This window comes from Podarcis pityusensis (genome assembly GCF_964106645.2).
Source record: "Podarcis pityusensis genome assembly, contig: HAP1_SCAFFOLD_105, whole genome shotgun sequence".
NCBI lineage: Eukaryota > Metazoa > Chordata > Lepidosauria > Squamata > Lacertidae > Podarcis > Podarcis pityusensis.
In genome coordinates, this window is record NW_028293320.1 from 63548 (window position 1) to 76145 (window position 12598).

At 53.4% G+C, this 12598-nt stretch overlaps 1 protein-coding gene across 3 annotated transcripts; it reads left to right on the plus strand.

Annotated features, from left to right (window-relative positions):
- The first annotated feature begins 6233 nt into the window (after positions 1-6233).
- Positions 6234-12306, plus strand: CUTA (cutA divalent cation tolerance homolog). Of its 3 annotated transcripts, XM_081024419.1 has the most exons (7): positions 6234-6267; positions 10032-10228; positions 10661-10818; positions 11003-11062; positions 11604-11649; positions 11971-12020; positions 12120-12306. In XM_081024419.1, exons 1-7 carry the CDS (start codon positions 6249-6251, stop codon positions 12217-12219), a joined length of 630 nt encoding a protein of 209 aa, XP_080880545.1. In that variant the 5' UTR covers positions 6234-6248; the 3' UTR covers positions 12220-12306. The 3 variants fall into 3 exon arrangements, with proteins under 3 accessions (XP_080880545.1, XP_080880546.1, XP_080880547.1); XM_081024420.1 differs by lacking the exon at positions 11003-11062; XM_081024421.1 differs by lacking the exons at positions 6234-6267; positions 10032-10228 and adding an exon at positions 10366-10505.
- The last annotated feature ends 292 nt before the right edge of the window (positions 12307-12598 follow it).

The window sequence follows — 12598 nt, forward strand, 5'->3', positions numbered from 1 at the left end:
GCTGGGCAGATCCGTGACAAAGTCCAGGGCCACTCTCTCCCATGGCTCGAATGGAGTTTGCAGCGGTTCCAGCAGTCCGGCCGGCGGTCTGTGCACTGGTTTGGCCCTCTGGCAGGTGTCACACCTCGCCACGTAGTCCGCGACTTCCCCTCTCATTCCGGGCCACCAGAAGTCTCTGGCTACTAATTCCACCGTCTTCTCCTTGCCAAAGTGCCCGGCAGTGGGCGCGTCGTGCAGCTGCTGCAGTACCTTGGCGCGAAGTTCGTCTCCCGGCACGTAGATGGCCCCTTTACGGATGAGCAAACCATCTCGCAGCTGGAACTCGTCGGTCGCTGCCGTGCCCCTGTGCACCTCTGCCATCTTTGCTTGCGCGAAGGAGTCATCCTGCAACGCTCGTCGCACCGCATCCAGGTCAACTGTTGCCGCCGCGCACGCCCACACTGTCGGTGCGAAGATGTGCATGGCGGCCGCTGGCGTTGCCTCCTCCAGATACTGTGGCTTACGGGAGAGAGCATCCGCCATGATGTTGGTGTCCCCCGGGACATACTCTATTCGGAAGTCGAAATTCGCAAAGAACTCAGCCCAACGTATCTGCCTCTGGTTCAGGAACTGTGCCGTGCGCCAGTGCTCTAGATTCTTGTGGTCCGTGCAGACCTGCACCGTGTGCTTGGCGCCGATCAGGAAGTGCCTCCACGCTTTGAACGCTGCATGAATGGCCAGCAACTCCCTGTCCCAGATGGTGTAGTTCTGTTCGGACTTGCTGAGCTTCCTTGAGTAAAACGCTCCCGGCCTCCAAACCCCCTGCGGGTCTTTCTGCAGCAGGACTGCTCCCACGGCTCTGTCCGAAGCGTCTGTCTCCACCCTCATCGGCCTGCTGGGGTTGACACGAAGCAGCTGCTCTTCCGACGCGAAGAGACGCTTGAGTGCCTGAAAGGACTGCTCCGCCTGCTCTGTCCAGATGAACTTCTTTTTCTTGGAGCTGAGCGTGTCCGTGATGGCCGCTGTCTGCATCGCAAAGCCTTTGATAAACTTGCGATAGAAGTTCGCGAAGCCGACAAACCGTTGGACCTCCTTCCGGTTGCGTGGGCTTTTCCAATCCAACACTGCTCGGACCTTGGCGCTGTCCATGGCGAGCCCTTTATCAGACAACTTGTAGCCCAGGAAATCCACCTCCGTCACGTCGAATTGGCACTTCTCCAGCTTGGCGTAAAGCCTATGTTGCTGTAGCCTGCTCAGCACTTCCTTGACGTGTCTGTCATGCTCCTGCTGCGATTCCGAAAAGATCAGGATGTCATCCAAGAAACAGACGCACGTCTTGTAGAGGAGCCCCGCCAACACGTGATGCATGAAAGCTTGAAAAACGTGGGAGCCATTTTGCAATCCAAAAGGCATAACTCTATATTCGTAGGTGCCCAGGGGCGTGAACATGGCTGTCTTCCACTCATCTCCCTCCCGCATGCGAATGAGGTTGTATGCCCCTCGCAGGTCCAACTTGGTGAACACTCTGCCCTTCCGTACCTTTGCGAGGAGGTCGTCGATTCGGGGCATGGGGAAGTCCGATGGCTTGGTCACACTGTTCAAGATGCGAAAGTCCACTACAAGTCTTTTTTGGGTCGTGTCCCGCTTCTTAACAAAGAATACCGGACTGCCCCCCGCTGCCTTGGACTCTCGGATGAAACCGCGCTCCAAATTATGATCTATGAACTCTTTGAGTTCCTGCAGTTCGTCCTCAGACATGGAATACAGCTTCCCTTTGGGCAGCGCCGCCCCCGGCAGCAGGTCAATTTTGCAGTCATATGGTCTGTGGGGGGGTAGCCTGTCTGCCTCTTTCTCGCAGAAAACCTCCAAAAATTCTGCGTATTTGTGGGGAACCGCTTGCAGCGTGCCTAGCTGCAGCTGTGACTCCTCTTCCCCTCCTTCCTGCCTGGGCACGATGCAGTGTTCAGCGCAAAAGGAAGAGCCGAAGGTCAGCTGCCTCTGGTACCAAGCCAGCGTCGGGCTGTGCTTGTCCAGCCAACTCATGCCCAATACAATGGGCGTGTCCGATAGTTGAGTGACATTGAAGCTGATGATTTCCCTGTGATTCCCAAGTCGCATCACCATTGGTGGCGTCTGCTTCACCACTTGCCCCCCTAGCAGCTCCCTGCCATCCACCGTGACAACCTGCAGGGGCAGCGTGGGAGGCAGCAACTGTATAGCGTGCCGGTCGACAAAGTCCTGCCCTATAAAGTCCGCATTGCTTCCGGAGTCAATGGTGATTGGCACGTCCATGGTGATTCCATTGGGCAGCTGGAGCGACGCGGTGAGCTTCACTACCGGTTTGGGCGGGAGGGGGTCCATGGGCTGTAAAATCTCTGGGGACTGCTTCACTGACACGTCTGGCTGGGCCCCAGTGCCTCTTCCTCCAACCAGACTCCTTCGTTTCCCTGCTGTGGTTGTCCTTGCTGCGTTGCTGCAGTTACCATTGCTGAGGCTGCAGTGTGCTTGTGGAGCCTCTGGGGACACTCTTTCGCCATATGCTGTGGATCATCGCAGATGTAACACTTCCTGTTCCCTCTAGGAGGCTTCGCTTTCACTGCTGCCGGTGCTAGGGCTCTGGCTGCTGACTGAGCCCTTGCACCTCCAACCTCCATAGGTTCCGCTCCTCCTCCTGGCGGAGGCGTGGATTGCGCACGCGCTGCTTCTCTGGGAAGGAAGGAGGAGCCCCTGGCTGGTTTGCGCCCTCCACGCCCTTCGTCCCTGCTCCACGGACGTCCTTCCAGCCGCACCCCCACCGCCAGCGCCCTCTGAATGATCTCCTGCGTGGTCCGGGGTCTCTCCCCCCTCGCAATTTCATCTTTAACCGAGCCGTGCAATCCCTCCCAAAACAGGTCTCTTACAGGAGCCGAATCCCTGTCCCATTCCAGGGCACTGACCAAAGCGAAAAAGCGGGCATGGTACTGCCTTACGCTGGCCCTCCCTTGCTTCAGTCCATGTATCTCCTGCCGAGCAAGATCCACGTCAATGCTTGATAAAAAGCACCCATCCATCGCTTTAATAAAGGCTTCCGCATTTTGGAGCGCCGGATCCTTATCTCTCCACAAATTGCGCAGCCATGCTTTAGCATCTCCATGCAAATGGGACATGATGAATCCCACCTTCTCTTGCTCATCTCTAAAGTCTTTGTTCAGCAGTTGCAGTGCACACATTACATCTGCTCTAAAGTTGGGGTACTGTTGCAAATTCCCATCGAAGTGAGAGACCAGACCGCCTGTTCGTCTCCCCAACCCAATCCCCTCCGGTTTGGGTGTCAGTTGCCCTTGCTTCGTAAGCACTTCCAACCTGACCTGGAGATCCCTGTAGGCGGCAGCTGCGTCCTCCTCTCTCTTCCTGGATGCAAGAGCCTCGGCATTCAGTCGTGTCACTGCTTCTCTGAGTTCCACTATCTGCTGTTCGGCCGTCATGTTGTCTGCCGTTCGTGAGCTCGCTAGTAGGCACCCGCTTTCTCTCCTCTCCGCGAGGACGTAGATGCCCACAATCTAGGGATGGAGCTTACTGTCAGAGCTGCTTCCAGATCCTAGCTCACAGAGGATCACGCTAGCCAGCGATCATTAAATAAAAGTCTTTATTGAGTTACAGTTTCCATTCTCAAGCTGCTGCGTGCAACTCTACGTCTCATGGTTAGATCGGCGAAGCTCCATCTGAGTCTCCGCCCCTTGTACACCAACTTAATATCCTAGCCTTGCTCCACCTTTTCCGCCTGACTGTTCTTCTCTGGGTCCCTCTGCCCCCCGGGGTCTCTTCCTTCCGGGATTCCTCTGACGCTGACGCTGACCCCCCTGACTCTTCTCCCTCCTTTCGGCGGGCTTTAGGACCTGGCTCCCTTTCCGGGCTGCCTACTGCGCCACCTTCCTGTGCATTTGAACTTGGCACGCGCGCCCAACCTTCCACCTTCCGTCTGACCGTTTCTTCGCTCCCCGATGGAGGTGTGGCCACTCCTGACTCGTGCCCTCCCCCCTGTTGTGAGCTGCCAGCGCTTGATCCCTGGCGCCCTTCCTCTTCCCTGCTCTCTGGCGGTGACGCTGGTCCTGATTTCCAACTGCTCCCCTCTGAGTCCCCTCTGGCTCTATCTTCCTGGGGTGTCCCCCTAGGCTCCCCCCTTGCCCTGGCCACTGGTGCTCCTTTCTGTGAATCTTCTGATTCACTGGAAAGACTCGGAGATCTCGGGTCGTCGTCATCACTCATCTTTTCTTCTGCCTCCTCTCCCTCGCTCTCTGTTTCCTCCCTTGCCCTTGCCTCTGCTCCTGAACCCCTGACACTTGCCATCTCATTTTTTACCACATCCAACTTACCCAGGTTCATGGTTCTTACATTCCAGGTTCCTATGCAATATTTTTCTTTACAGCATTGGACTTTCCTTTCACTTCCAGACATACCCGCAACTGAGCGTCCTTTCGGCTTTGGCCCAGCCGCTTCATCAGCTCTGAATCTACTTGTACTTGTCCTCCGCTCTTCCTCAGTAACATGTTGGACGCCTTCCGACCTGAGGGGCTCAACTTCCAGCGGCATAACTTTTATATGACTGTTGTCTTTGTCCATGGAGTTTTCTTGGCAGGGATACTGGAGTGGCTAGCCGGTTCCTGCTCCAGGTGGATCACGTTTGGTCAAAACTCTCCACTATGACCTGTCCATCTTGGGTGGCCCTGCACGGCATAGCTCATAGCTTCTCTGAGTTATTCAAGCCCCTTCGCCACGGCAAGGCAGTGATCCATGAAGGGGTTCTAAACATTAGCAGGATTGATTTAACATTTATGAAGTTAAAATGAACCAAACATTTATGAAGTTAAAATGAACCAAAGTAGTAAATAAGGAGATGAAATTGTTGTGGTTTAGTCGTTTAGTTGTGTCCGACTCTTCGTGACCCCCTGGACCAGAGCATGTCAGGCACACCTGTCTTCCACTGCCTCCCGCAGTTTGGTCAAACTCATGCTGGTAGCTTTGAGAACACTGTCCCACCATCTTGTCCTCCGTCGTCCCCTTCTCCTTGTGCCCTCCATCTTTCCCAACATCAGGGTCTTTTCCAGGGAGTCTTCTCTTCTCATGAAGTGGCCAAAGTATTGGAGCCTCAGCTTCAGGATCTGTCCTTCCAGTGAGCACTCAGGGCTGATTTCCTTCAGAATGGAGAGGTTTGATCTTCTTGCAGTCCATGGGACTCTCAAGAGTCTCCTCCAGCACCATAATTCAAAAACATCCATTCTTTGGCGATCAGCCTTCTTTATGGTCCAGCTCTCACTTCCATACATCACTACTGGGAAAACCAGAGCTTTAACTATACGGACCTTTGTTGGCAAGGTGATGTCTCTGCTTTTTAAGATGCTGTCTAGAGGAGATGAAATAGAAAGGATAAATATAACTATATGCAATAAAAGAGGGTAAAATATGGAAACCAGAGCGGACGGGTGGAAGTCTGAGGGGTTTGTATAACCCCAGTACTGTATATAAGAAAAATGTTTTGAGTGTATGGAAATAATGTTAATATAAAAAAGGGGGGGGGATAAAATTAAAAAAGCTAGAATGGCCATTGAAGATGTTACGGAAAAATCTAGGTGCGAGGCTGCTCAGTTCCCCAGCTGGTCGGGCAGAGCCCGTGGGTCCCTGCGGAATAAAGGAAGGAGTCCAGCCACCAACCGGAGCAAATAGCTGTAGACCAAAGTTTATTGTGCAACAGGTTCAAAGAGGAATTTTGAACCCCGAGGATGGGGTGACAAGGACTTTTAAAACTTTCCCACCATATCTCAGAATACAGTTTGTGTTGGTTTCTATTTCCCTCACTGAGCAGCAACTGCTGTCACAATACATTGTTTTGCATTCCACAGTCAGAGTTACTGTTGGATTCCCACGGGAATGGGAGACTGGATGTGACGTACACTGGTTTCCTGTTTTTCAGTGTTCTCTCGGTTTCTTTGTTAGAGAGACAGTTGCTTCTCTCCTCTCACAGAGGCAAGATGCATGTTTGTATTCTCTCAGCATAGAGTGGAAATAAAGTTAAGAATGTGGCACATATTGCTTAACCTTCTGCTGTGTGGACTACTCTGCTTGGGCTCAAGATAAGACGAGCCTGTATCAGCTTCAGATGGGCCGAAGCTGGTCAAAATCTCACAGTTTGTACAACATCATTGCTACATCATTGACATGTCACAAAAGGGGAGGGGTTAACCTTGGCAAACATGACCAGACAAGTCCTTGGTACAAGATTAGCATAAGCAGACATGTTGGGGCAAGACTCAGGTATAAGATTAGCATAGGGAAACACCTCTGAAGTCCCACCACCCAAAGTACAATAGAACTTCCTTTGCATGTCTGGCCCCTTGGCAAGTCAGGTGATGAGATTTGGCTTCCCTTGGCCAACAATCAGCTCAGCAATGGTCACCTCTGGGCACTTCCTGGAGTCGCTTTTCCAAGGGGAAAATAGGTTTGGAAGAGGAAACTGGCAAAGGAGTTGATTTATATTGCCGTGTTTTTCGCTCCATAGGGCGCACCGGACCATAGGGCGCACCTAGTTTTTTTTTTGGGGGGGGGGAATAAAGAAAAAAAATTTATTTCCCCCCCCAGCCCCAAAGAGCAAAGAAGCCAAGACAGCGAGCGGGATCCATCCTGCTGGCTGTCTTGGCTTCCTCTTTAGCCACGCGCAACCTCTCCAGCCGGGAGAGGCTGCGCGCGGCTTTGGCAGAAGCCAAGACAGCGAGCGGGATGGATCCCGCTCGCTGTCTTGGCTTCGTTTTTAACCGCGGGGCTGGGGCGGGGGAAGCCCGAGCTTCCCCCGATCCCAGCCTCCAGAACAGGTCCGGGAGCGGCGGCAAGGCTGAAAGCTGCTATCCACAAGTCTTCGGAACCCGGCGGGAAGTCCCGCTGCGCTCCGAAGGCTTGCGGATAGCTGCCTGAAGTCTGGAGAGCGAGAGAGGTCGGTGTGCAGTGACCCCTCTCGCTCTCCAGGCTTCAGCGAAAGCCTGCATTCGCTCCATAGGACGCACACACATTTCCCCTTCATTTTTGGAGGGGGAAAAGTGTGTCCTATAGAGCGAAAAATACAGTATTTTTAAAGCTAGGTAACTTCCCTGAGCTGTCAAGTTGAAAGGATACATTCAGGCGTACAGTCATACCTTGGGTTGAATGCGCTTCGGGTTGAGCGCGTTCGAGTTGCACTCTGCGGAAACCCGGAAGTAACGGAGCGTGTTACTTCCGGGTTTCTCCGCTGGCGCATGCGCATACGCTCAAAATGACGTCATGTGCATGTGCAGAAGTGGTGAAAAGCGACGCGTGCGTGCGCAGACGTGCCGTTGCTAGTTACGTTTGCTTCTAGATGCAAACGGGGCTCCAGAATGGATCCCGTTCGTATCTAGAAGTACCACTGTAATATTTGTTTTGTTTTTTTTAAATAATATTTATTGATAGTTTCAGAATTATAGAAAAAAAATAAAAAATAAAAAACAGCACTACAATACATAAAAAAGAAGAAAAAACGCAAAACATAAAAACCAATACAACAATACAGCAAAAAAATAAAAAAGGAGAAAAAAAGACATAAATCCCAAATTACATATCTTTGACTTCCATTTGCTTGTTTCATTGACCTCCTCACACCTCCCTTTTTGTATTCTAGTTTAATTAGTTAATATTTGTAACATTTAACAACTTTAAAGATGTGCCCCCCCCCCACTAATTTCCATAACAAAGAAAAGGAAAATTGGGGGATGCTTTCATTACAGTGGAAGAATGAATGCAAGAGGAAGGATGGTGTGTTGGGATGGGGTGTCCTCTTTCAATCCTGCGTCCCCCCCCCCTTTCCAAGGGTCCCCTGGCAAGAGGAAGGGAGAAGGGGGGGGCAATGTGTCCTGAGTTCTCAGATCTCCAGTGAAAATAGGGATGTCCTATTCCAAGATATGGAATAGCATAACATCAAACATTGAAAACTTCCCTAGACAGGGCTGCCTTCAGATGTCTTCTAAAAGTTGTACAGTGGTACCTTGGTGCTCAAACTTCATCTGTTCCGGAAGTCCGTTCCAAAACCAAAGCGTTCCAAATCCAAGGCGCGCTTTCCCATAGAAAGGAATGCAAAATGGATTAATTTGTTCCAGACTTTTTAAAACAACCCCTAAAACATTGATTTAACATGAATTTTACTATCTAACGAGACCATTGATCCATAAAATGAAAGTAATTATCAATGTACAGTTCCGTACTATAGAATAAATAAGGCGGTATTGTACATGATAAAAATTAAAATTAATTATTTTTCTTCCCTGCATTGGTGATAGTCATTGTTGGGATGGAGGGCTTTTATCCATTTCTGCAGTCACACAATCAAATCCAGTAGCTAAATTGGGTTCCACACTGTCACAAAAACAAATTAACCGGAAAAGCCTCAAAAACAAAAACGCAAAGTCAATAGCAAAAGCAAGAGCACCAAATACAATGGTACCATGGTTCTCGAACCTAATCCGTTCTGGAAGTCCGTTTGACTTCAGAAATGTTTGAAAACCAAGGTGCAGCTTCTGATTGGTGCAGGCACCCTGGAAATAATAGCCGACAGCCGCATCGGATGTTCAGCTTCCAAAAAAGGTTAAAAAACTGGAATACTTACTTCTGGGTTTTCAGTGTTTGGGAACCAAGGCATTTGAGAACTGTAGTGTAATTTATCTCCTTGACATCTGACTATTATTATTTTTCCCTGATGGGGTACCAAGAACCTGCATAGAGTCCTTATGTAGGTTCTCTAGGAGAAAATAACAGAGGCCAACCAGAGAATATTGAAAAGCAAAGCAGCTAGTAAGCCTGATCTTTATTAAACTGTTGCAACAGGGTCCCCCATTCCCCTTATATAGACTTTTGAAGTTGCCTACCCTATAGCCAGAGACCTCCTACCAAAAAAATCAAATAAAAAAATCATACATACATTACAGAAGGAGGCAGTCTCCAGCAGAAATCCTGCCTGCCAGGATACCTGACAACCATCACTGATTGCTTCACCTGGGCAGCCTGGCCATTCTTTTGTGATGGTTAATACTTTAGTTCCTGAATCCAGGTCACAGGCTCACCCTGTTCACACACAAATATGCCCTAAAGACAGGATTTGTAAGTGAAAAAGAATATTTGAGGTTACTGGAAGAGTCAAAATGGTTTCAGGATTGCTCCCCTGTACTATTTCAGACACGTGGTTTATATACTTATGTGTTTGCCTTGTAAATTTATGAACATTTATTTTTTATATCTAAGACCTTAGAATTCCTATTACACTCTATTCCAATATATGAAATAACATAACATCAAACCAGAGCTGGATTTAGGTTTGATGAGGCCCTAAGCTCCTGAAGGTCGTGGGGCCCTTTATATGTCCAGCTGTCCTTTGTCGATGGGATGCAGGTGGCGCTGTGGGTTAAACCACAGAGCCAAGGACTTGCCGATCAGAAGGTCGGTGGTTCAAATCCCCGCGACATTTCCGTGCGCTGCTCTGGTTCGCCAGAAGCAGCTTAGTCCTGCTGGCCACATGACCCGGAAGCTGTACGCCGGCTCCCTCGGCCAATAAAGCGAGATGAGCGCCGCAACCCCAGAGTCGGTCACGACTGGACCTAATGCTCAGGGGTCCCTTTACCTTTACCTAAGCTCCTGAAGGTTGTGGGGCCCTTGAAATGTCCAGCTGTCCTTTGTCCACAACAAATTGTCACTGTTTTGTGTGGAATATACGCTTTATGCTAATTTATGGAGCTAAGAGGTATCTTAAAGCCATTTGCACATAACAGAATAGGAGGTGACGCAGCACAAAACACTGTTGCTGTATGTAGTTTTTATTTTATTTGTTTTGTGCCTCGTTTCTCCCCCTTTGGTCTTTTAGGGGGCCCATGCGAGTGGGGCCCTAAGCTATAAGTTTTTATCTCCTTGACCTCGATTTCTTATGAAAAATGAGGCCCCTCTGCCCCCCCTTCCTTTCCAGCAGCTTCTGCGGCCTTGGAAGGTCAGAGCAGAACCCTAATAATGCTTTTTTGGTGGGGGGGCAGCCGCATTTGGGGCGACGCGGGAAGACCTCCCAGGCCGGCCGCGCAAGAGACAGGGCAAAGAGGGGACCGGACTGGGCATGCGCGCGCTTCACCGGCCGCATTCCCACCTGGCGGATGCGTCGAAAATGACGTCAGAGGGCCGGGCGGAGAGCGGGGCGGGGCTCGTGCTCACGTGGCGCGGACGCGACGGAGAGCAGGTAGGGGGAGAGAGAGCCGGGGAGGCCCCCCAAAAGCAGAACCGGGGACCCCTCGCAAAGAGCCCCCCCAACCCTGATCCGCGCCCCCTTCTCTGCAGGCGGGAGTTCCACCGGGGAAGGCGGCGCCGGCGGCGGGACGCTGCCCCGGGAAAGGGGCGGGGGGCGGGTCCAGGCACGTCCCTCGAGGGGAGGGCTCGGGGAGACCCCCTTGCGCCCCCCACCCGCCCCCATGCCGGGCCGGAGCAGCCGAGCGCAGATGGCCCGAGGCGCCTGCGGTGTAAGTAGCTGGAGTGGGGGCCCCTAGACACCCCCATCACGCCTTCTAGGGGGCAGAAAGCCGGCCTGGCTGGGGGGGGGCTGCTTTCTGGCTCAGTGCAGGGGGGTAATGGGGTCCCCGCCACGCCCCCCAAGCCCCCCACTTTCCTCCCCCAGGTCCTTCTCCTGGCGCTGCTGATGCTCCCTCTGCTGCGCACGGCCTGCCAGCTCTTCTCCTCCATGGCCGCCTCCGCTGGGGGCCCCTACGTCCCCGGGACCCTCTCGGCCGCCTTCGTCACCTGCCCCAACCAGACCGTCGCCAAGGAGATTGCCAGGTGAGCCCCGCCTGGGGGGTTGGGATGGATGACCCCTGGGGTCCCTCTCCAGTCTGCTACTCCAGTTGGAAAGCAGGGCCACCCTGGGAGCTTCCTTCCGCCTTGCCCCCCCCCCGACTGATGGCGAGGGGGGCTCTGGCCGGCCCTGAGGGTCTCTCTCTCTCTCCGTCTGCCCACCCCGCAGGGCCGTCGTGGAGAAGAAGCTGGCAGCCTGTGTCAACATCGTCCCCCAGATCACCTCCATGTGAGTGAGGAGGGCCAACCCTCCACCCAGCTCAGGCGTGGGCCAAGGTGGGGCTGCGAGGCGGCAGGGCACCCCAGAGAAGGGGGGCGGGGGTACACCACCCACCCACCTCCCCAAACCCAGGCTGAGGGTTGGGGTTGGACTAGATAACCCCTGGGGTCCCTTCCAGGATTCTGGGGATTTCCTTCCTGTGCAATTTCATTTCGTTATTATATTTACATACTTTTTTATTATTATATACATTTCAATTACTCCCACCAGGAACTCCGCAAGGGGGAAAAGCTGGGCCCGGGCCCCTTTGCACCCTCTGCAAAAGGGCTCCCCCCCTTCCTGGGGGGCATCACAAGCCGCACCCTCTTTTTATTTCATCACATTTCTGCATGGCCCACCCTTCCTTCCTGGGTGCCATATGTGGTTCTGCTGCCCCTCACAACGGCCCTGTGAGGCAGGCCACGGCCAAGAAGGGGCTCCCAGGCTCCCTCGCCTGATGCTCTACCCACTGCCCCACCGCTGCCTCCCCATCTCTCCGTCTCTCTTGCAGCTACGAGTGGAAGGGCCAGATTGAGGAGGACTCGGAGGTGCTGCTGGTGAGTCCCTCGGGCCCCTGCTGCCCCCCTCCCTATAGGTCCACAGAGGCGAGGGGGAAAGCGGCCTCCAAACGCCCAGCTGCACTGCCTGGTCCTTGGACTGCTCCACTGTGCTGGGGGGCAGGGCAGCCGCCCATTAAGGAGGTGCTGTGTTGGGCACCTGGGAGGGATTTCTGGCCTGGCGCCCCCCCCAGGCCAGGAGGGGGGCAGAAGCAGCGCAGAATACGTTGGGAGGCTGCTCAGAGCATCCCCTCTAACCATTGGGCACCACTTCCAGTCGATGAACGCTTTGCATTCAGATCCTTCCTCTCCCCCCAACAGATGATCAAGACGCGCAGCTCTCGTGCCTCGGCCCTGGCAGAGTTTGTCCGGTGAGTCGCTTGGGGGTGAGGATGGCCGGGGGGACACACATTGAAGGACCCCCACTCCAGCCCCGCTGTGAGGTGACGCCCCCTTTTCTGCCCCTGCAGGTCGGTGCACCCTTACGAAGTGGCGGAAGTGATCGCTGTCCCCATCCAACAGGGGAACCCTCCCTACCTGCAGTGGGTCGAGGAGACTGTCCCAGAGTGAAGCGGAGTGGCTGGGGGGCGCCCCACGGCCAAGAAGCAGAGCAGAAATAAACACCTCTCCACCCCTGCCTGGTGGGGAGAAAGCCAAGGTGGTGTGGTCTGAATCTGTCCCAGGGGGCAGGAGGTGGGGGTCCGGAGATGGCTCTCTGCCAGGCAGGCTTCGGCCTGCAAACTGCCCTGATCTCTCGAAACTGGACCCGGGAAGCAGCTGCGCCAATATCAGGTTTCGGGAATGATGCGATGTCCCTCCTCCGCCGGCTCTTGTCCAGCCCCAGGCAGGGCTCCCCACCCCACAGCCAGCCAGGCGGGATCCTGGCCCTCTGGGCTCTGCCTCCGAAAGGCAGCCCTTCCTCAAGCAGCAGAGTTAACCTGCGGAACTC